The sequence below is a fragment of the Trichosurus vulpecula genome, chromosome 2, assembly GCF_011100635.1.
Source record: "Trichosurus vulpecula isolate mTriVul1 chromosome 2, mTriVul1.pri, whole genome shotgun sequence".
Classification (NCBI taxonomy): domain Eukaryota; kingdom Metazoa; phylum Chordata; class Mammalia; order Diprotodontia; family Phalangeridae; genus Trichosurus; species Trichosurus vulpecula.
Genome location: NC_050574.1, coordinates 384,790,951 through 384,815,766, shown reverse-complemented (window position 1 = coordinate 384,815,766; position 24,816 = coordinate 384,790,951). Strand labels below are relative to the sequence as shown.

General features: G+C 36.0%; 1 protein-coding gene across 1 annotated transcript in view; it reads right to left on the bottom strand.

The window, feature by feature from the left end:
* The window catches only part of LIPI (lipase I), a 74,181-nt gene that overhangs the window by 12,175 nt on the left and 37,190 nt on the right, over nucleotides 1-24,816 (bottom strand). The window contains exons 6-7 of the mRNA XM_036744155.1: nucleotides 23,208-23,375; nucleotides 13,200-13,295 (exon numbers count right to left, since the gene is read on the bottom strand). Of these exons, the coding sequence (XP_036600050.1) occupies nucleotides 13,200-13,295; nucleotides 23,208-23,375 (264 nt within the window). The remainder of the gene's footprint in view (nucleotides 1-13,199; nucleotides 13,296-23,207; nucleotides 23,376-24,816) is intronic.

The window sequence follows — 24,816 nt, the reverse complement described above, 5'->3', positions numbered from 1 at the left end:
AGGTTAAATTCTTATTGTTTGCATAAACATATAGTGAAAGGGATTGAATGGAACAGGCACAGAGGAAGATATTGGGAGAGATGACTTGGATTCTCAATAAAGGATTTAATTTCTCATGTTCTGTCTTACAGTCTTCTAATCCTGAAGAGTGAGAAGACATCTTCACCAACTATGCTACAAATAAAACATGGGAACAAGTAAGTGTCTAGTGAAAGAGTCTAGCACTAAACATGCTAAAGCATTGTGAAATTTTAAATCAGAAGAGGAGAAAGTAAAATATATGGCCTTTAAAATCCTTAAGTTTAGGAGACAGACTCCTGAAAAGTAGAAAATACATGACAACTAAGTATTGTGATTAAATCAAGATTTTAGGGGAGAAATATCTCCTCTCTGAGTTCAAGTGATAGGTAACTGCTACTGAAATATTTCTACCACAATACGGAAATTATCAGGGGCAAAAACCTAGGTAAAACTTTCTTATTAAAGAAATAATTATTTTACACACTGCAATCTTATACATTCCTCTTTGGCCATAGAAGTTAAGAAAAAGATAGATTTATAATCCCATGCTTCCTTCAATGTCATACAATTGAAGAAACTTAAACAATCATCATCTCACACACAAACCTAGTTAAACAAACTTTATAGGTAAACTAAGTCAGATCACAGATTAAACTACATTTAGAGAGTTCACAAATAGGATTGAGGTGGAAGATTTACATTTCACCAAGATTGCTATGAACACCAGTGCCAGGGAAATCCTTTTTTACATAGTTAGCCAGGAGAGATAACAAATGTTAAAAAGCAAATATTTAAGTCAAAGAAATTATTTACCTCCTTCAAAATCATATTTGTGAGAGATTTTAACCACGGCTCTCTGAAAATCATCCCAATTTTCACTTTGCTAATATAGACTTGATCTTATTAACTGTAAGAAAATTTGTGAGAAGAAACCAGAATAATTCTGAGTCTAAACTGTCTGTGTTCACATGTAATGTAGTGGCTATCCTCACGGATAATCATAAAAGAAAAACAAAAGTGCACAAGATGTTGAATTAAGATAGAATGGGCTGCTTAGTTTCATCCCATAACACACAACAAATGTTCATCCTTTATTTGTGAAGTAGACCAACGATATGATGGAATGATGTTTTGACTTGTGCATGAACTGGATTTAAGTGATGCAAAGGTGTGCAAAATCACCCTCTCTCCCAGAGTCATTGAAGTCTAGTGGCACGAAAAAAGCTAAGACAATTGATTTTCAAGCACAGGCAAGATGACCATTTGTTGAATATATTATACTGGGAATTTCTTGCAAGTATAGATTGAACCCATCATTAGTCATATGAGGAACATGGGAATAGTTTTGCCTCTCTTTTCTCCTATCCTATCCTATCCTATCCTATCCTATCCTATCCTATCCTATCCTATCCTATCCTATCCTGTCCTGTCCTGTCCTGTCCTGTCCTGTCCTGTCCTGTCCTATCCTATCTTATACAATCACTTCCCGTCCATTCTGATCTGATTATTTCCTATTCAATTGATTTGATTCCTCTTGAGATTATAAAATTTCATGTTTTTGAATTTTGATAAAACTTTCATGATTTAAAATTGCAAACATTACAGATTTTATTCTTTTGTGAGATTTTTCTTGTTTGTTATTTGTTGTCTCATGTCTCATGTCAATTTCTTCATGAATACTTGAAATATTTGAAAGCATTTATGTTTACAATCATTTTCTAAACTCTTCCAGACTGAATAATCCTAGTTCCTTTTACTTTCTCTCATGCCTCTACTTCTACCACCCTTTATTCAAATTATTGTTGGTTGTTTTTCCTTTAAATTATGTTTCCTTTTAAGAGGTTTTTATATGAAGACTTTTATAAGTGAGGACTTCTAGTCCAAATTCTAGCCCTAATCTGCTTCTGTGACTGTACGCAAATCAGTATAATTTTTTGGACTTAAGTTTCTAATCTTTAAAATAAACCTAATAGCAGTTTTATTCATGCCCATCTGATGAGCCATGGGTCCTGTGGGTTGGGTTGGCTCCATTTTTATATCTAATAAAGAGAAAAGCAACAAAAGGGCTGGGACAGAAATCACAGAGACATGAGCCACCACTAGGATATTTGAGAATGGGTTGTTGAAGGAAGACGGAAGAATGATAGCCAGATGATTTTCTTTCTTAATTCCTGATCGGACCTCAACTATGCTACACTGCTCTATTAGCACTGAATATGTTATGAGTAGTAATTATAATCCTCCTTGTTTCCAGTCCAAGGAAGTGCTAAGTGCTTGGAATATAATGATAAACAGGACACATTTTTCATCATAAAGTAGCTCACATTCCTTTGAGGAAATATAAAGAATACAAAAATAAAAATTAAAGTAGTTTGGAGAGAGAGCATGATCATTTGTAGGGGAAAGAGAGATCAGGAAGAACTTCATGTAGGAAGGATTGCATCCCATGCATATAATGAAGGCTTGGAGGAGCGATGCTGAATTTTAGTAACAGCTAGCAAACCAATTTATCTTGAATGTAGAGTGCATGATGGGGAGTAATATGAAATAAGACTCTAGAGGGAAAACCAGGCTGACAAGTTTGCATTTTATCTTAGAGGCAATAGGGAATCAACGAAGAATCTTGAATAGGAGAATAATATAGTCAGAGGTGCTTTAAGATGATTTTGGCGCCTGGGTGAAGGATGTTTGAGAGACATTAGAGATGAAAAGTAGGTGACCAATTAGTTATCACAATAAGTGATTGAGACCTGGATTAAAGTAATGAGCCTTTTTAGTAGAGAGGAATGGATAGATATGAGAACTATTTTAGAGGTAGAATTGATAAATCTTAGCAATTGATTGAATGGCAGGTGGGGCTAGAAAGGGAAATAGAAGGGTCAAAGATCATTTTATGGTTGTAAACTTGGATAACTGGAAGGATGATGGAGCCTGCAAAAAGAAGAGAGAAATTTTCAGATGGGATAAATTTAAGTGAAAATGAGTTGTTTAGACATTCTGAGTTTGAGATATTAATGGTATACATGCATGGAACTGTTAAGCTGGTAACAGGAATTATTTTCAAGAAAGGGTAGTATAGGACACCTGACATTGGGAGTCATTTATACAGAGAAAATAATTTAACTCAAGAAAGCATATGAGAATATTAAGATGAACAGATTAGAGAAAGAAGAGTCAAGAAAATGGAGACCACTTACACTTTAGAAGTGGTGGCTGGATAATAATTCAAAAATGTAGCATGAAAAGGAATAGTCAAATAGGAAGTTGGAGAACCAGGAGAGAGCAATGTCACAAAGAACAGAAAATATTATCCAGGAGGAGAGGAGTGTTCAACAATATCAAAAACTGAAAATATGAAAACAGTAGAAGTCATCAAAATTAGCAGTTGATATTTTTCAAAACCTTGTAGAAAATAGTTTCACTTGAATGGTGAAGTCATAAGCCAAATTATAAGGGATTGAAAAAATTATTGGGAAGTGAAGTGATGAATAAATGGGGTATAGACAACTTTGTGTAGGGGTGGGTAGGATGGGGAGTGGGAGGGTGAGGGGAGAAGATAAGGTAATAGGGATAGGGTAAAAAGACAGGCTGAGAAAGAAAATAGTGAGTAAAAATAAAATGGAGGGAAATTCACAAATAGTAATTATAACTTTGAATATGAATGGGATGTTTATAGCAGCTCTCTTTATGGTGGCAAAGAACTGGAAATTGCAGGGATCCCCATCAATTGGGTAATGGCTAAATAAGTTGTGCTTGCATAGTTGTGATAGAATACTACTATGCTGTAAGAAATGATGATGTCAATGATTTTAGAAAGGCATGGGAAGACTTGAACAAAATGATGAAGAGTGTAGTGAGCAGAACCAAGAGAACATTATATACAGTAACAGCAATATTGTTTTAAGAATGAATTTGAGTGACTAAGTAATTTTGACTACTATAAATACATAAATTAAAAATAAAGGATATATGAAGAAAGAATCTATACACATCCAGAGAAACAATTTATAAGTACAGAATAATTTGACACACATATATGTGTGTATGTATACATACATATACATAAATACATGCATATATGTATATAATATGTGTGTGTGTGCCTAATGGTAGCCATCTCTAGGGCATAGTAGGGGGAAGTGAAGAAAAAAAGAAAAAAATTTACATGATAACTTTACGTATGTAAAAGGAATAGTAGGTGGAGCCAAGACGGCGGCTGGAAAGCAGGGACTTGCGTGAGCTCCCCGGTCCACCCCCATCCCTCCAAACACCTATGAAAGATGGCTCTGAACAAGTTCTGGAGCTGCAGAGCCCACGAGGTAGCAGAGGGAGGCAGGACTCCAGCCCGGGACAGCTTTGATGGTTGTGGGGTGAGGTCTGTTGCATGGAATTGGGAGTGGAGCGGAGCAGAACCCAGCATGAGCCATGCCTGGATGAACCAGACCAGGAGCTGGGCAGAACAGGCCCTAGCACCCTGAATCAGTGAGCTGTGGCAGTTGCCAGACTTCTTAGCCCACAGACACCAAAGACAAAAGAGAAGGTCAATGGGAAAAGCTGCTGGGACAGAGGGAAAGGAGTTTGCTGTTTGGCCACCGGCCCTGGGGCAGTGGAGGTGGTGCAGCTCCGAGGCTGCTTACAGAGCTACAGCTGCAGTTGCTTCAGGCCCCAGGCTCACCTGGTGGGAGGAATTAAGTGGTAGATCAGAGCAGGAGTGCAGAGCCAGCTTAGATCTGAGTCCAGTCCGGGTTGGTGGTTCTTGGGGGATGAGTAGTGCTGGTGTGGTAGAGCTTGCTGTGTAGAAGTAGCTCTGAAAACAACAGTGCAGCCCCTCAAGCTTGGGACAAAGTACTCTATACACTACAAGCAGTCATACTCCAATGAAAAACTCAAAGGTCAAGTAAGTTGGCTGGGAACATAGCCAAGCAGCGAAAATAGACTCAGATTCAGACTTGGACTTTGAAATCTTTCTTTGGTGACAAAGAAGACCAAAACATACAGCCAGAAGAAGTCAACAAAGTCAAAGAGCCTACATCAAAAGCCTCCAAGAAAAATATGAACTGGTCTCAGGCCATGGAAGAGCTCGAAAAGGATTGGGAAAAGCAAGTTAGAGAAGTAGAGGAAAAATTGGGAAGAGAAATGAGAAGGATGCAAGAAAACAATGAAAAACAAGTCAAAGACTGGCTAAAGGAGACCCAAAAAAATACTGAAGAAAATAACACCTTAAAAAAATAGACTAACTCAAATGGCAAAAGAGCTCCAAAAAGCCAATGAGGAAAAGAATGCCATGAAAGGCAGAATTAGCCAAATGGAAAAGGAGGTCCAAAAGACCACTGAAGAAAATACTACCTTAAAAATGAGATTGGAGCAAGTGGAAGCTAGTGACTTGATGAGAAATCAAGATATTATAAAAACAGAACCAAAGGAATGAACAAGTGGAAGACAATGTGAAATATCTCATTGGAAAAACCACTGACCTGCAAAATAGATCCAGGAGAGATAATTTAAAAAGTATTGGTCTACCTGAAAGCCGTGACCAAAAAAAGAGCCTAGATATCATCTTTCAAGAAATTATCAAGGAGAACTGCCCTGATATTCTAGAGCCAGAGGGTAAAATGGAAATTGAAAGAATCCACAGATCGCCTCCTCAAAAAGATCCCAAAAAGAAAACTCCTAGGAATATTGTCACCAAATTCCAGAGCTCCCAGATCAAGGAGAAAATATTGCAAGCAGCCAGAAAGAAACAATTTGAATACTGTTGGAAACACAATCAGAATAACACAAGATCTAGTGACTTCTACATTAAGGGACTGAAGGGCTTGGAATGTGATATTCCAGAGGTCAATGACGCTAGGATTAAAACCAAGAATCACCTACCCAGCAAAACTGAGTATGTTGCTCCAAGGCAAAATATGGATTTTCAATAAAATAGAGGACTTTCAAGCTTTCTCAGTGAAAAGACCAGAGCTGAATAGAAAATTTGACTTTCAAACACAAGAATCAAGAGAAGCTTGAAAAGGTAATCTAGAAAAAGAACAAGAAAAAGAAATTGCAAGGGACTTACTAAACACAAACTGTTTTGTTTACATTCCTACATGGAAAGATGATGTGTATAATTAATGAGACCTCAGTCTTAGGGTAGCTGAAGGAAATATACATGCTATGTATACATACATACGTATATATATATATATATATATATATATATATATATATATATATATATAGACAGAGGGCACAGGGTGAGTTGAATATGAAGGGATGATATCTGAAAAATAAAATCAAATTAAGGGATGAGAGAGGAATATATTAAGAGAGGGAGAAAGGGAGAGATAGAATGGGGTAAATTATCTTGCATAAAAGTGGCAAGAAAAAGCAGTTCTGTAGGGAGGGAAGAGGGGACAGGCGAGGGGGGATGAGTGAATCTTGCTCTCATTGGATTTGACCTGAGGAGGGCATACCATACACACTCAATTGGGTATATTACCCCACAGGAAAGAAGGAGGAAGGAGATTAAAAGCGGGGGTGGGGGGCAACAGAAGGGAGGGCAAATAGGGGGAGGAGGTAATCAAAAGAAACACTTTCAAAAAGGGACAGGGTTAAGGGAGAAAACTGAATAAAGGGGGATAGGATAGGAAGGAGCAAAATATAGTTAGTCTTTCACAACATGAGTATTGTAGAAGAGTTTTACATAACGATACGCATGTGGCCTATGTTGGATTGCTTGCCTTCTTAGGGAGGGTGTGTGGGGAGGGAAGAGGGGAGAGAATTTGGAACTCAAAGTTTTAAAAACAGATGTTCAAAAAAAAAGTTTTTGCATGCAACTAGGAAATAAGATATACAGGCAATGGGGCATAGAAATTTATCTTGCCCTACAAGAAAGGAAGGGAAAAGGGCATGGGAGGGGAGTGGGGTGACAGAAGGGAGGGCTGACTGGGGAATGGAGCAATCAGAATATATGCCATTTTGGAGTGGGGTGGAGGGTAGAAATGGGGAGAAAATTTGTAATTCAAACTCTTATGAAAATCAATGCTGAAAACTAAAAATATTAAATAAATTAAATAAATAAAATAAAAAAGGACTAGCAAGTTGTATATAATAGATTTACAGTTTCACATGCAATCATCTTTTTATTGTATGTTATGGAAATGCTTGTTTTATTCTATAAATCAAAAATAAAACAAATTTTAAAAAACTACACATCATAAAGAGATGGCAGTGTTAAGTAAAGGATCATGCTTGTTCATTTGTATAGAGAGATACCTGGGCATATTTTAGGAAGCTTGGAAGGAGTCAATAAATAGATAAGTAAAAATTGAAGATGAAAGAGTAAAAGACTGATTCAAAGATTCAGGAAAAGATAAGAAAAGCTATGATGAAAGGTCATAAAATAGAGTTATAACTGACATGGAGAATTATCATCAATTTGCGGAGACTGGAGCAAAAAAGGATCGGATGAAAGATGATATAAAAGGGTTTTGAGGTGTTAAAAGGGGAAGAAAAAGATCCTTGTGTCAAACAAGCTCTACTTTCTTAATAAATAGGAAGGTAGATGCTCTGCTTAGGGGGGCAGGGAATGAGTGGTATCTTGTAGGAAAGAGGAATAATACCTGATATTTCTATGGTTCTTAAAGTTTACAAAGCATTTAATTTAACATCTCATCTGTTGCTTATAATTACTGTGTGAAGTAATTAAGTGCTATTATTCTTTTTCTATAGATAAGGAAATTAAAGCTCACAGAGATACAATGACTTGACCCTTACCCCACAGTTAGCAAGCATCAGAGATAGGATTCAAAACCAAGTCTCAAGTCCAGGTTTGGCTTCTTTTTACTATACCACTCTGGGGAGTCTGATTAAGATGACCCAGGAGAAATAAAAGGATTGTCATGTAGCACTAATCTCAAAGGTTGTTTTGAGGATCAAGTGAGATAAAATAAAAAATACTTTGAAAACTTTAAAGTACTATACAAATAATAGCTATTAGTAGTGAAGGTATAATTGAGAACAGTGAATAGTTGTATCACTAACTCCAGGGTCATTCAGCACAACTTTAAAATAGGAGTAAAAAAGGCATATAATTGGGGCAACCCAGAATTGGAATTAGTCAATAGGGGGAAAAATGAAGTATTAAAAGGGAAGGAACAGTTAAACTGGTCAACTATAAGGTCAAGATTATGAGGAGAGCAAATTGAGGACAGAATAGGGTTGATGCACTAGGAAACTGGGGAGGAATAGAAGGACTGAAGGTTATGGTGAGGTTATGGGTATATGCCATCAAGAGGAGGATGTTGTATAGAATTGTGAGACTGCAAGTGCTAGCAGGAGAAGGGAGTTTTTTTATGTCAAAAGGGACTCTGAATCACAGATATAACGGGAGGAGGAAGTAAGAGAAGGTAGAAATTTGCTAGTCACAGCATAGAGAAAGCACCAGTAAGATTTGGGAATTTGTTGCCTTGGGATCAAATCTTCACTCTGCTACTTTGCTATCTGCCTTGAGCACATCATTTAATCCCTTTAGTACTGCTTTCCTCATCTATAAAATGAGAGAATCGGATTAAATTACCTCTAACATCCTCATAAATCTGAAACTTAAAGCCAAAGATAACAATCCAATATAATTATGTACATAATATACTAATAAAAATTATGGTTTAGTCAGCACAAAATGTCTTGGGAGGATCACTTCATAGTTCCTACACTCTCTGCATTATTATCATTCATGTACGACAAGTTATAAGGTTATTCTTCTTAAGTAGCTTCTGTAAGGAAGAGTTAAGGAAATTGTATAGTTAAAATATATTGAGACACAGGAAATAGATTTGTTGGATCTAAAGTTAGCAAAAAAAAATAAAGCAATCTTTAGGCTTACCTAAATTTGTTAAATAAAGATAAATTCCTTGAACAAAGAACTCTACTATTTCTACAACTCAACAACTTTCTCCAGTGTCTGATGCACATGGAATTCATTCTAAGTTCTCAAAACCTGTGCAAAAATCTAACCCTAATTCTTCAGGCACTACTAAATGGAAAAGGCTCTGATTATGAGCATAGCATGTCTGATATCAGCCCACCTCATTTCCGATAGGTTCATCAGCAGATGATACATTTTTAACTGAATCAACTCTTAAAAATCATCCATTAATTTTTAGAAAGTTGCCTGTGCTGACAAGGTCACAGATTCTTAAATATTAAAAAAAAATAAGAAGAGGTTTCTGGGAAGATGGCAGAGGAGGTCAGAAAATTTCAAGCTCTCAAGATTTTCCTCCACAAAAGACATAAAATAGCACCTCTGGGCAAACACAGAGCCATGAAAACAAGTTAGAGTAGAGGCAGAACAGGGGTCCTCTTGTGACAGTCAGAGAAAACTTGAAGAAAATCCCAGGACAAGATTTCCTCCTGGTGAAGAGTAAACACCTCTAGGCTTGTGTTTGTCCTACATTTTCAAAGAGGACCATGACATCAGGGAAATGATGATGTGACTTGCAGTGGACTTTGAATTGAGTGAAGGAGGGCTGTGCAAGGTCATCAGCCTCATTTTCTACTCCAGAGCCATCTGGATCCAGTGACCAGATATTCATCAGGATGGCTGGAGATGACCCAAGATGCAATGGGAGACCCTGGACCTTTTAGGCTAAGGCCTTTTCATGTACTCACTTAGAACACCCATTCAGTGAACAGGCCTTTTTAAGATGTGAGTCAAGGGATGGCCCCTTTAATTAGAAAAAAAGAGAAAAAAATCAAGCTGGGGGGGGAAGAGCCACAGGGTTGCTGTTGCAAAGAGAAACAGTTACTATTGATATTCACTCTAAGGCATGAGGGCCCAAAATACAGCTATTAGGTGGAGCTTGGGCAGGAACCTATTGTGGTCTGATCTATGAGCTTGAGAGTGAACTGGATTTTAGGTTTTGTGAAAGAAAGAAAGAAAGAAAGAAAGAAAGAAAGAAAGAAAGAAAGAAAGAAAGAAGGGAGGGAGGGAGGGAGGGAAGGAAGGAAGAAAGAAAGAGAAAGGAAGGAAGGACAAAAAGAAGGAAGGAAGGAAGGAAGAAAGGAAGGGAGACGGACAGAGAGAGAGAGAGAGAGACAGAGACAGACAGACAGACAGAGAGAGAGACAGAGAGAGAGAGAGAGAGACAGAGACAGACAGACAGACAGAGAGAGAGACAGAGAGAGAGAGAGAGAGACAGAGAGAGAGAGAGAGAGAGACAGAGAGAGAGAGAGAGAGAGAGAGAGACAGAGAGAGAGAGAGAGAGAGAGACAGACAGAGAGAGAGAGAGAGACAGAGACAGAGACAGAGACAGAGACAGAGACAGGGAAAGAACCTCTAGACTAGGGTCTGCTTTAGCAACCAGCCACAATCTGCTTAAACAAGTGGAAAGCCTTGGGGTTAGTTAGTTTGGGAGGCTGCCTTGGGCCCAACCACAGGAACTTTTACCCCTGGGACAGTGAGAGGAGTTGGGTGCTGACCTGGGGAAGATCTAGAGAACCTCTGCCGGCAAGGAACACCAGACCCAGCTGCACTGCAGAGAGCAGATGGGGCAAGAAGGAACCAGCATATGCTGGTGAGTGCAGAAGCAGTGAGGCAGGGACACTGCTGGCTGTGGGCACTTAAAAGAGGTTGGAGGTCTTGGTTTGAGTTCAAGGTCATAGGGGAGAACCAAAGAGGATCAGAGGCCAGAGGCACCATCCCCTATACCCCAGGACTAGAGGTGATTATAAAAACTAAATTATTACCAAAAAAAATGCACAGGCAAGGGAGAAAGAATCCAACCATAGAGAGCTACTATGGGAATAGAGAATACTGGGTTTCATCCTCAGAGCAGGATACTGAAGCAAAGAAACCATCTTCTACCCCATAGAGTAATGTCAAATGGTCACCTGCCCAATAAGAATTCATTGAAGAATTTAAAAAAGACTTTGAAAATCAAACAAGAAAGACTGAGGAAAAATTAAAAAGAAAAACAAGAATAATACAAGAAAAACAAGAAGATTATGAGAAGAAATTCAACCAATTAGAAAAGGAGATCCAGAATCTTAAGGAAAAAAATGACTCCTTGAATATCAGAATTGTGCAAAGGGAAGCCAGTGAAGTTATAAGAGATGAAGAAATATATATGTGTGTCTGTGTGTGTGTATGTATACATATATATGTATGTATACATATATATATAAAGAATGAAAAAATAGGAGAGAATATGAAACATCTCATAAGAAAAATAACAGATCTAGAGAACAGATAAGGAAGAGAAAACAAGAATAATTGGATTACCTGAAAGTTCTGATCAAAAAAAGAATCTTGTTACAATAATACAAGATATAATTAAAGAAAAGGGGAAAGTAGAAATAGAAAAAATCCACTTATCACCACCTCAAAGAGATACAATGAGGAAAACTCACGGGAATATTATAGTTAATTTCTGAAACCCCCAGAACAAAGACAAAATATTATAAGCAACAAGAAAAAAAATTACATATGATGGTACCACAATTAGAATCACACAAGACCTACCACTGGCGACAGTAAAAGATTACAGATCTTGGAACACTATATGTATTGAAGAGCAAAAAGACTGGGCCTCTGGCCAAAAATATCATACCCAACATAGCTAAGCATAATTCTGAATGGAAAAAAAAATGGACATTTGATCAACCCTTAGACTTCCAGGACTCTGTTTAAAAAAAAAAAACAAACAAACCTTGAACTCAATAGAAGATTTGACATACAAGAGCCAAGAGAAATATAAGGTACATACCAATGACCGATTACAAGGGACTACATAGGATAGAACATTTACCTTTTATGTATGGAAAATGTAAAACCTATGTTTAAGATTGTTACTAGTAATTAGGTAGCTTCTAAGAAAGATCAGGGTAGACCTGAGTATGATATGACTTCAAAAAGTAAAACCATTCAAGAACAGCTAAAAGAGTAATTATCTTATACAAATGAGGTGCAAAAGGAAGAACTGATATGGAGGAATTAGATGGGGGAGGAAGGCTGTTAGTTCTGGAAACCTACTTTCATCGGGAATGAGGGGAAAATGCATACACATCTATAAGAGTATAAAAGACTTCTAAATTTAGAAAGAAATAAAACTCTAAGGGGATAGGGAGGGGAAGAGGATAAAGGAGGGATCTTTAGAGGGGTAGGGGAAGGAATAGGTTAAAATGGGAGTATAGAAGGGTCTTCAGATTTAGGGAAATGGGAGGATAAGGAAGGGAGTTTTAGAGGGGAGGGAGACAGAATAGGTAAAAGAGGTGTATAAAAAGGTGTTTAGATTTAGGGGAATGGGAAGATAAGGGAGGAATTGCTGAAGTGGGGTAGGTTAAGTAATAGGAGGTCAAGGTAGCAGGTAGAAGAAGCTAAAGTAGAGGAGTTAGAGATAGGAAAAAAGAGATATGCAAACATAAAAACAAGAGTGGGAGTAGAATCTCTTAGGGAGAGTATATATTTATATATGAATATGTATGTACATGTATACATGTATGTGTGTATAGATATATCAATATCTATATATAAATATATATCCATGCTCAATTGTGCCTTTGGGGTGGCGGGTAGGGGGAAGGAAGGGGGGAAAAAGAACAAAGTAAAAAGTGTACAGCAGAGAACAAAAGAAAACATACAAGGAAGCAAATAAAAGATGGACAGCTTTCAACATAATGCACAGTATTTAATATATAGGCTTTCTTGAATGATAAGTTATTGCTATATATTCTGAATCCTCTCCTATGTTCTGCCGTGCATAACATGATTTTTTTCTTTTCTTATTTTATATTTAAGTTTAAAATTCAAATTTATAATGTTTCTTTTTCTTTTTTTATTATGTGTTTAAGTTTTAGTATTTGTATTAAATTAAAAAGGGGGCAGCTAGGTGGTGCAGTGAATAGAGCACTGGCCATGGAATCAGGAGGACCTGATTTCAATCTGCCTCAGACACTTGACACTTACTAGCTGTGTGACCTTGGGCAAGTCACTTAACCCCAATTGCCTCACCTCCCCCCTCCAAAAAAACAATTTTAATCTGCTTTTATATAATAATACAATCTTTATACATCTAACATTAAAACAATTGAGTTCAACCACTTCTGAAAGGATCTTGTGTTTTGGAGGATAGTGGAATAAGTAGTCAGAATAAAGTATGAATATAAAAAATATTTTTAAAAAGGTTATAACTCACTACAGAATGGCTCCTTGTCAGCAGTATCAAAATAAACATTCAGTCCAGGAGGCTGCCTTTTAATTAAAATGTCTTTCCACTGGTCCACATAATAACCTGCAATTTGAAGTATGTAAACCTTAAATAAGGTTGCAATGGAAATAAACTACATGAGATAGAATTTTTGAAGGAGAAGAAAAATGATTCAAATAGAAAACCAGTTCTCTTTTGAATTGACAGTAGTTCACAAAGAAATCCTATTTCCTCAAAATCCTCTGAGCCCCTCATACTGTTTATAGCCATGTTGCTTCTGCTGCTTGCTGCTGTTTGTCCTTTGTTCTAGAAGAGAACATGACATCAGGGAAGTGATGCCATGACATGCAAGTGAAGTGGATTTGAGTGAGGGAGGGCTCTGCAAAGTCACCAGCCTCACTTTCCCCTTCAGAGCCATCTGGGTCCAGTGGTCACATATAAATCAGGACAACTGGAGATGGCCCTGGATGCAGTGGGGGACCTTGGCCTTTTTAAGCTAAGGTCTTTAACATGGCTCAGTTTGACTGAGGTAACACTCATTTAGTGGTGCACATGACAAGATTCTTGCTATTATATTGTGACTAGGTCTCTGCTAATTGACATTTTGAATAAATGCAATGGAGCAAATTGGTAATATTTCATAGTACTAATCTTACAATCAACTTTCAGCACAGCCTCCAAATTCACCAAATATTAATTTTATTCACATAGTTTTCTCCTCAAGCCCTCATGTGGTACATCAAAAAGTATCAGGACATCTGGATTCTAGTCCTATTTTTCCACTATTTTTATAATCTTAAGCAAATTACTTAACCTCTTTGCAGTTTGTTTTTCTTCTCTCTAAAATGAGGATATTGGAGTATATGAGGTCCCTTCTAGCTCTAAATCTCTAAAATGTGGGAAAAGTTTCACTCATATTTGTGAAATATTGGAAATTACTTATTTGTTTAATAATTGGGGATTAACTGACTAAATAAAACCATGGACTATGAATATAATGGAATATCTTTCTATCACTGTGGTAAGTTCTAATTAGTGAAATCTTGAGCGCATACTCCTTGGATGCTAACAATTTGCTCATACTCTGTCTCAATGATAAAAGTTTAGATTTTGATCTAAATTGACTTCTTTAGGCAAGTCAGCTTAGCTCGAGCACCTGGATGAAGAAACAGGTAATGCTATGGGCCAAGCAAGTCAAACCATTGTCACAATTTCAACCATCATCTCCTTTCAGACACCAATAGAGATAGTTCTGGGCTTTGAACCCAAGAGCCTCAAGAAAAGCAATGCCCCCAAGACTACAAGCCCTGCTTCTAGTCCAGCCTCCACAGCCCTCTTTGAAGGAAGAAATTGCTGGGGATAAACTGCCAATTTCCTTGCCATGATTAACACTAATGGCTCATCATCTGTCACAGCAAGGTAGGCAAGCTCAAGAGCCATAGAAATAACCACCATTCTGCTACTGTCCCAGACTAGCAGCTATCATCAGGGAAGGAACTGTTGAGGAGATACAACCTAGAAATTGCTTCTGTGGGTGCTGTAGCACCTGACCCCCTAGCAGCCACAGCTAATGAAGAGCAGAAAGATAAAGTTCTTACCACCAAAATCCTTGGCACCATCAAATGTTTCCACATTATTATCAGTAGAAATGATATTAAAGAACATTCACCACCCTATGCTTTATTGCTGTACCCTAAGGACCACTGGACCTTTCCATCTGACTTGCAATTGAAACCTTAATATATGTTGGCTCCTCATGTTAAAATGTGTTCCTGGAGAAGAGGTAATGGTTTACTTTTCTATTTCTACCCATAGGGTTTAGTAAATATTTGAAGAATGCTTTTTTATTCATTAATTTATAAGAAACAAATAATAAATATATGGAATACAAAGAAATATAAAAGGCCTAAAGGAATTATGAAAAGTAAGTGAATCAATCCATGAATTTTTGTTAAACTATTATCTGCAAGTATTTTGCTAGGTACTTGAATATTGTTGTTCAGTTGTTCAGTCATGTTCACCTCTTCATGACCCCATGCACCACAGTGTGTCAAGTTCATCTATCCTCAACTATCTCTTGAAGTCTGTCCCAAATTGTATTTGTTGTTTCCATAACACTATCTATAGATCTCATCTTTTGCTGTCCCCTTTTCCTCTTGTCCTCAGTCTTTCCCAACATCAGGGTCTTTTCCAATGAGTCCTGTCTTCTCATTATGTTGCCAAAATATTTTAATTTCACCTTCAGTGTTTGACCTTCTAGTGAATAGCCTAAATTAATTTCTTTAAGTTTTGACTGATTTGATTTCCTTGCTGTTCCAAGGGACTCTCAAAATTCTTCTCCAGCACCACAATTCAAAAGCATTGATTCTGTGGTACTCAGCTTTCCTTATAGTCCAACTCTCACAGCCATACATTACTACTGGAAAAACCATAACTTTGGCTATACAGACCCTTGTTGACAAGGTGATGTCTCTGCTTTATAGTATGTTGTCCAGATTTTTGATAGCTTTCCTTTCAAGGAACAAGTGTCTTTTAATTTTATGGTTAGAGACATCATCTGCACTGATCTTTGAGTCCAAGAACATAAAATCTGACACTGTCTCTATTTCTTCTTCTGCTATTTGCTAGGAAGTGGTGAGACCAGTTGCCAAGATCTTAATTTTTGATGTTAAGCTTCAAGCCAACTTTTATACTTTCCTCTTTTACCCTTCTCAGGAGGCTTCTTAATTCTACTTCATTTTCTATCAGAGTAGTATCATCTGCATATCTGAGGTTGTTGATATTTCTCCTGGCAACCTTAATTCTGGCTTTTAATTCACCCAGCCTGGCATTTTGCATGATGTACTCTATACATAAGTTAAAAAAGGTGACAGTAGGACAGCCTTGTCCTACTCCTTTTCCAACATTTAACTAATCAATTGTTCCATGTTTAGTTCTAACTCTTGCTTTTTGGCCTTCATACAAGTTCCTCAGGAGACAAATAAGACTATCTGGTATTCTCATCTCTTCGAGGACTTGCCACATTTTGTCGTGGCACAGTTAGAGGCTTTAGTGTAGTCAAAGAAACAGAAGTAGATACTTTATTTTCTGGAACTCCCTTGCTTTCTCCATAATCCAAAGAATGTTGGCAATTTGGTCTCCAGTTCTTCTGCCTCTTCAAAAACCAGCCTGGTCTTCTCATAATTCTTGGTTCATATATTGCTGAACTTAGCTTGCAGAATCTTAAGCACAACCTTGCTGTTGTGTGAAATGAAGGTAATTGTTCAGTAATTTTTACATTCCTTGGTATTGCTGTTCTTTAGGATCGATCTTTTCCAATCTAGTTTAGTTTCTAGTCACTGCTTAGTTTTTCAAATTTGATGGCATATTGAATGCAGTACTTTAAGAGCATCATCTTTTAGGATTTTAAATAGCTCAGCTGTAATTTCCTCACCTCCATTAGCCTTATTATTAGCAATACTTCCTTGGTCCACTTGATTTCATTCTCCCCAATATCAGGCTCTAGATCAGTAACCACATCATTGTGGTTATTGGTGAGGTTAAGAGCTTTCTTGCATCTTTCTTTTGTGTATTCTTGCCACCTCTTAATCCCTTCTGCTTCTATTAAGCCCCCCTTTTTTTGTCTTTTGTCTTTGCATGAAACTTTCCCTTGGTAGCTCTAATTTTCTTGAAGAGATTCCTTGTCTTTCCCATTGTACTGCTTTCTTCTATTTTTCTTTGCATTATTCATTTAAGAAAACTTTCTTACCTCTCCTTGCTATTCTCTGGAATTCTGCTTTCAGTTGGATATATCTTTCCCTTTCTCCTTTACCTTTTGCTTTCCTTCTTTTGTCAACTCTCCATAAAGCCTCATCAGACTTGTATATAAAGACAAAACTGTTCCTACTGTCAAAGAGCTTATATTCTATGGAAAGGGAATGAATCAGAACAATATAACCATCTATAACTATGTGAATATCACACAGTCAAGATTAAAAATACAGAAAAAAAGAATAGAAGGGAAAATGGAAACAGGACCATTTGTTAGTTAATATGCACTTTAAAAGGAACTATAGTTCCTTTTGAAGTGTCTGGTTTTGTGTACAGTATTTTAAAAATATTTATTTGAGTATTTGCTTTTGCTGATGATTACTAAGTTAAAATATTTTAAATGCTTTTAAAATTACTTTTAAATAGAATAAAATGTGAAATTTGATATTTGTGAGGCTGAATATGAGACTAAACTAGCATTCAATTACATTGCTGATAGAATTGTAGACAATCCTAAAATTTTTGGATAATAATTTGTAATAGGCAAATGAGTTACAAAACTAGTCATATTCTTTGACCTAGTGGTTTCACTGTTGGGATTATCCTGGGGTACTGAGGGGAGGAATATTTAATCGTACAAAAATGTCTATAGTGCCTTTTCTTGTAAAACACAAAAACCAGAAATCTGAATAGATTATGGTATATTAATGTAAAGGCAAACATGATACGGAGGATAGAGAACTGGTTTGAAAGTCAGTAATCCTTGTGTTCAAGTCTTGCCTGTGATACATACTAGCTATGTGACTAGTGACTTAACTGCCAGTCATGTAACCTCTCTGTGCTTTAGAAAATGCTAAGATTATAAATTGCAGAGAAGGTACCAAGCTGCATTGGTAAGAAGAGTTTCCTCACCTAAGAGACATCTAAATAAAATCACAGATTTAGTTCCTATATTCCTATATTAATATAATGGAATATTATAGGGCCATTGAAAGGCATTATTAAAAGAAAACATAAAAGACTTATTAAAATGCTCTATTAAACAATTATATGTATGTGCATATATATGTACATATAGCATATGTAACATATATATATATATATTACATATTTGTTAATCTGACAAGTCTTTATAAGTAGATGTGAATTTAGAAGTCAAAGAAAGCGAGTGAATTACTTTTCTTTTTACTTTGTTAAATTGTGTGTTATAATGTGGTTGTTTTATTTTACTGAAAATACAAGGAATTTAAATTGTAGGGTTTTATTCCATCTGTGGTTAGATTTTTGTATTATTATACTTATGCGTGCTGTAGACGTCACCATAACATCATTATAGGCAAGTGAGGGATGATAAAACGGGTAGTTTTTCTGTCCGCTAGTATGCGTACGGTGTAAAGAGAACTAAAAAAAATGCCGAGTATATTACTTGCTTCCCTGTGGCCAATTTAAAACAGCACACAAACAAACAAAAGGTACACCAAATTGAATTCTGCAGTATAGGAAAGAGTACACAAATCACCAAGATGATACTCATTGGAATCCTGTAATTGTGAATGTTAACTTTATAATGAACACACACATGCAAACAGCAATTATGACTCAAAGACAAGGATATAATTTCTTCTAGCTCCTCACAGAACACGTATACCAACTGAATGCAAAAAGAAAAATTCCTTCTCCCAGACACTTGGAGACACAACTTCCCTGACAAAGTGAATTAGTCATTGACAGGAGCAGAGAATGCATAATTCACTATGTCAGGGGTAAAGAAACTGACCATTAAACACAGTGGAGAGAGTGTGTCTTGCTTGTTCATATGCAAAACAAAAATTCACAGAGCTCCTATTTTGAAGAAATCCTTTGATACACTGAGAAAACAGTCAGCAAATGGTACAACTCCCTTGATGGGTTTCAAAGCTGACATCACTCTGTGTGGCATCAGGAGAATAGCTCCCGCTCTACCCAAGTAGCAACAACTGCAGCAAAAAAAATTAATCTAAGCAGAAAATGAATGGAAGAAAATAGCATTTATTAAGTGCCTATGTGTGAGGCGCGATTGAATGCTTTATAAATATATACTCATTTAGTCCTCATAACAGCCTAGTGATCATTTTAGAATTGGGGAAACTGAAGCAGACAGCGGTTAAGTAACTTATTTGATCATGAAATCAGTAGGTGGCTGAAGTCAGATTTGACCTCAGGCCTACTGATTCTAGACCCAGAATTCTAACCACTGTTGAAATTAACCGTTTTCATGTGTGAAGCTATTCACACAAGTATTATAGCAATGATACATGTACCATTTGGCTCCAGAAGCCCTGTCTCCTAAATATATTTTAGTATTTCTAAAGATATGTTGTTTTTACATGCATATGTGTGCATATTCGCAATATATACAGATACACAGTTAATATGCATTTATATTTGTATGTGCATATATATGCATTATCAAGATATCAAAACATTTGAGCATTTAGCTGAACTGGCACCATGACCTCCATACTTATTGGCTCCACTTACGACCTCTCACTTAGACTATTATGGTAGCTTCCTAATTGTTGTCCCTGATTTTATTCTCTCCTTCTTCGAATCATCCTTCACATAGCTCCCAAAATACTAAGGTCCAGGCATGTCTATGCTGTCTCTAGTACATAAACACTGCATTTCTCAGTCTTTCATTTAAAGTCCTTACAATCTGGCTACTCTCTAACTTTTCAGACTTATTTCATATTATTCTCATTTTTTCACTGTACATTCAAACCAAATTTGACTACTAAATATTCCCTGAAATGGTCTTTAACTTCTTTTATCTGTGGATTTACACAAACTATTGGCAATAACTAAAATTCCTGAATTTTAGTATTCATGCCCCCAGTTTTAATGCTCTCTCCCTTTTTAAAAATGCCTTGCTTTTACTTACCTGTGTACAAAATAGTATAATCTCCTAAAAGTTAGGAACGGTTTTATTTTTGTCTTTGTATCCAAGAGGCCTGGTACAACATCTGATATGACTTTAATAAATGTTCGTTGAATTTAAATATTAATTTAACTTTAAAATTTACCTTTGTTAAATTTTATATTTAAAAAATAACAGCATTACATTTGTCCCAATGCCAGTCTGTTCAGATGCTATTTGTCTCATCTAGCTTTTTCGTCATCTAGAAATTTTATAAATAAATATCTGTGACTTTTATCCACATTATTGAATAAATGTAAACAAGAAAGGGCCAAGTACAGATCCTTATGGCAGCTCACTCAGGATTTCCTTTAATGTGATAGCAACCTGTTAATGACTTTCTTCTGGCCATTTGCCAAGTTCTGAATCCATGCAACTTTATCATCATCTAGACTATATCTCTCTATTTGTCCAAAAGAATAATGGTAGAAACTTCCCTTAAATGTCTTGCAAGAACTTATGTAAATTTGTTCCCATATTTCCTCACAGCAACTCTGTAAAATGCTCATAATAGCCATCATTTGTAGAGGTTATTGAAACCTGATGCTCTCCCATTTCCTTACAACCCTTTGGTATAGGTAATATAAGCATTATTAGCCCCATTCTAGCTGTCTATCTGTTTATGTCCATTCATCCATCCATCCATCTATCCATCCATTTATCTATCTATCTAATCTCTCTATTTATCTGTCTCTGTTTATATGCCTATTCATCCATCCATCCATCCATCTATCCATCTGTTCATCTATCTATCTATCTGATCTCTCTATTTATCTGATCTCTCTATTTATCTGTCCATCTGTCTGTCTGCCTGCCTGCCTATTTGTCTATCTATCACTTCATTTATTTGTTATTTTATAATAAGGAAAGTAAAAGTCAAATGTTGTCTATTAAAATTGGCCCATTTTAGTGTCTATATGGGTAATTGAACCCAGGTCTCCTGACTCCAAGTCCAGTGTTCTTTCTTCTATGCCAAGTTACGTCTTTATAATGGTATTCTACCTAATAATCTTTTAATTCATTAGCAGGTACTATTAAATACATAATAAAGAATCTGGTACTTTCAAGAAAAAATTAAACAGAACTAGAAGAATTTAGTTACTTGTTCCAATAGCTATTGCAGAATATCAGAATGATGGCAACTACCACCTCTCCTTCCAAGATGGAATATCCTAATGTTCTTTAAAACTCTACCTAAAAGTCCTTATATTAATGCAGTGCAGGGCTCTGTTAATCTATGAAAGGCACAGCCTAATTAAGCGGTCTCATAGCTGACCAAATACTTTTGCTACCCTGTTCGGATCTATTGCAAAAATGTACATCTACATGGAAACTATCAGCTTGTTTTACCTCAGAAATGCCAACTACTTTTTCATTTCAGAAATGTAGAATGTAACCCAATAACAGATTTGGGAATATTCAGGAACTTGCAATAGGAAATCCAGGTGACTTACCTAGAAAGTACTATTATTAGTTTACCTATCGAATTAGTTCATCATCTGCAATAAGCCTTCAAAATTGTTAAAAAGTAGGATTATGGAGTGGAGTGGACATGTCATGACAGACATGGTTGTTTTTTCTCTCCACATTTACTCTTTCTACCAGTGGATAAAAGTAAACTTGTAGCATTATAATTTAGATAAAAGTCTAAGAGAAGCCTTGCCTGTGAGCTGTCATACCCAAGGCCACCTGACTGACCCCTGGTTCCCTATAGCTCATCAAAGCCATCCAGATTCCAAGTTTCCATAAAGGATCCCTGCCCCCTTGGATACATAGAGTTCTGAAAATATCTGTACCATGGAATGGTGGTGAATGCTCTGACCAGGAACAGGATACACATAACTCACAAAACCAGAGATTCATGAGTGGGAAAAAAGATACTATGTGGGCAGGGTTCCCGAGTAGGCCTGGTCCCACCAACTCTTTCCCGCCCTTATTTCAGGCCTCTTTATAGATATATTTTCATTCACCTAGACCATGATGATATGGAAATAGAGACCATGAAGACAACACTCATCCTCTTGCCCCATACCACATCCTCCAGAGGTGTAGTTTTATTCATGGCTGCCCAGCTCCCACTTCAAAGAAATGATATGATACCCTGGGGGTTGGGTAGACGTAGGGACTGGGGCTGGGTAAAGGATACAGTGAGTGCTAACTTCTAATTAGGACTGCCAACCTATATCGTCACAATACAGATGGAGCTGCAGACCTTCCTAAATAGCAAGAGCTGCATCAGAGAGGTAAGTTGTTTACTCATGTAATGTAGTCATCACAAAATCTTGGAAGAGTGAAGGATCTCAGATTCAGGAGGGACCTGCTTATTGCTGCTTTTTGGATGTATATTAATTATTTTGTTCTCTCTGAGACTCTTTTCATAAATAATAATTAATGACAAAAAGTGCAGAGAAAGTTACAATGACATTATACTCCTTAACCATAGAGAGCTGTAAAAATATACAAGAAAGTATAAGCCAAAAGTTATATAATAGCTTGAAGATCCAGTTTCCTCATGTGTAAAATGAGGGAGTTGAAATAGATGATCTCTAACATCCTTTCAAATGTTTAAATTCTATGTTGTGTGTGTGGGTGTGTTTTTAACCTACCTCCCAGGAATGCTTCAGTTGTCAGTAAGAATAGTCTTTTACCAAAATTTTATAAGAACTAATAAAAAGTATGAATTACATTTAATTAAATTCTATTCTGAAAGCAAATGAAAAAAATTAACCATTGTTAATACTTTTTTCACTGCTCGTACTTCCTCAGAAGCTTAGATCTGTTACACTTAGATGCTCTAAGCTATAGGAATACCACAATTTGCTATCAGATTTCCACATTTCAGTGGAAAAATATCTGCCAACAAAAAAGATTTTGTGAAAATAAATGAGGCAATATAACTTTACACCCAACCAAAACCAAGTTATTTCTATTAGTCCTTCAAAATGGGAATTACCACTAAAACTTCAATCTAAGAGTAAGGAAGAAAAGAATAGGGACAGCAGCTAAATGACAGTCTACAGTATTTGAAGAGATTAAAAAAAGTCTCATGGAGAGGAAATTTTAAAAGTTAATTTCTAATAAAAGAACTAGAAACTTCTGCCAAGTATGGAATTTACTTCTTAGATTTCAGAGCTGCAGAGCTCAGAATATAGTCATGTAAAAGATCTTGGGAATATTTGTTACATAATATTTACCAGCTAAAAACTGAATACATCTGCATTTTTGGTGAAAATATTGTCATAAATGAACTATTATCACAAAGTAAAATATTTGTGTGAAATGATGCTTACCTAGTTTGGGACATGGTTTTGGTTTAAACTCTTCACAAGTGGTACATTTACCATTCCTATAATCTTTGTGTGAATAGCAAGGATATCCAGTTAAATCACATTTTGTTTCCAAGGATGTCAGGAACAAATAAACAGCTCTTTGGTGATCACATTTAATAAATGAAGCTCCTGAATGGAAAGAAAAATAGTGAAGTGAATATTTAGTTAAGTAAAAATGTTAATTCTGAATTGTTTGCCTCATAAATAATAGAGTGTTGGGTGCAATTTAGATTATAACATTTTGAGCAATGAAGGAAATATCACTTAAAAAAGAAATCTACCTGCAAAATACAATATTCATAATTAGTACCTGAAAAATGTATATGGTAAAATGTGTTCCATTTTACAAGTGTTTATAAACACATTTAAGTTTTTTATACCTAAAAACAATGCTATCATAAGTAGTATAACCATTACACTGGAGTTCATCTACATTTGAGTGTTTATATAGGCTTTTACAAATGTTCTAGTAACTTAATTTTACCATCTATTTAATTGTTTCTAGGAGTAAATGTGTTTGTGATATGGGAAAACATGAACATGTCTCAATAATTCTTTCCCACCTCCAAAATCAGGCCTCATCACAAGCATATTGGCATTCATCCAGTCCATGATGATATGGTAATATAATGAGACTATGATGAGTTATGTTTCCTTCTTCCCTCCCACCCCCAACCATAGTAGCCAACTGCTATCTGTTTTGTCAATATCATAGATTTAGAAATGGAGTGGACTTCAGAGGTCGTCTAATTCTAAACCTCTCATTTTACAAATGATGAAACTGAAGCTTAGAAAGGCTAAGAGATTTTCCAAAGGTCACATATCTGAGAAAATACTAAAGGAAGGATTTGAACTCACAGCCTCTAACTCTAAATTCTCCACTCTTTTTCTACCACTCTTTCTTCTTTTCCCACCACACTGGATCTGCAGTGTAGTGAGAATGTAACAGGGGATAATATATTTTGATAATGAGAGCAATTGAATGTGAGTATGACCCCATACATGAACAGGGCAAAACAGTCATTGTTATGGTTGGGACATTTTCATTCAATTCAATAAACATTTAATTAGTACTAGCTACTAAGTCCAGAATAATGTGCGATATTTAGCATTTGTATGTTAGTTAATCATAAATTCACAAATAAATTTATACTAATATTGTGATGATGATATTGGTTGCATTCTAATATTAAACTTATTAGTTCATTCATATATAAAACTCATTAGTTCAATAAATATTTATTAAGTACTAAGTGCTTAATAAATATTTATTAAGTGTATAGAGCACTATATTATTTGTGTAATATGAATTCAAGTATCATACCATTTTGAAGATTCTCATGAACTACTTCTAATAGCTTGAGGTTTCTCATTAAATCATTTATTATGTTATTAAATATTAATTAATTATTAAACTTCCTACTGTAGTGCAGAATCCCAAGTAAAGCAAAGCCTATCTGGGATCTTATATAAAATATCTAAAAGTAACATTTATTATGGAAGAACTTCATTATAATATGATCACTTACCATTATCACTTACCAGAGAAGATCACAAAGAGACCATTACA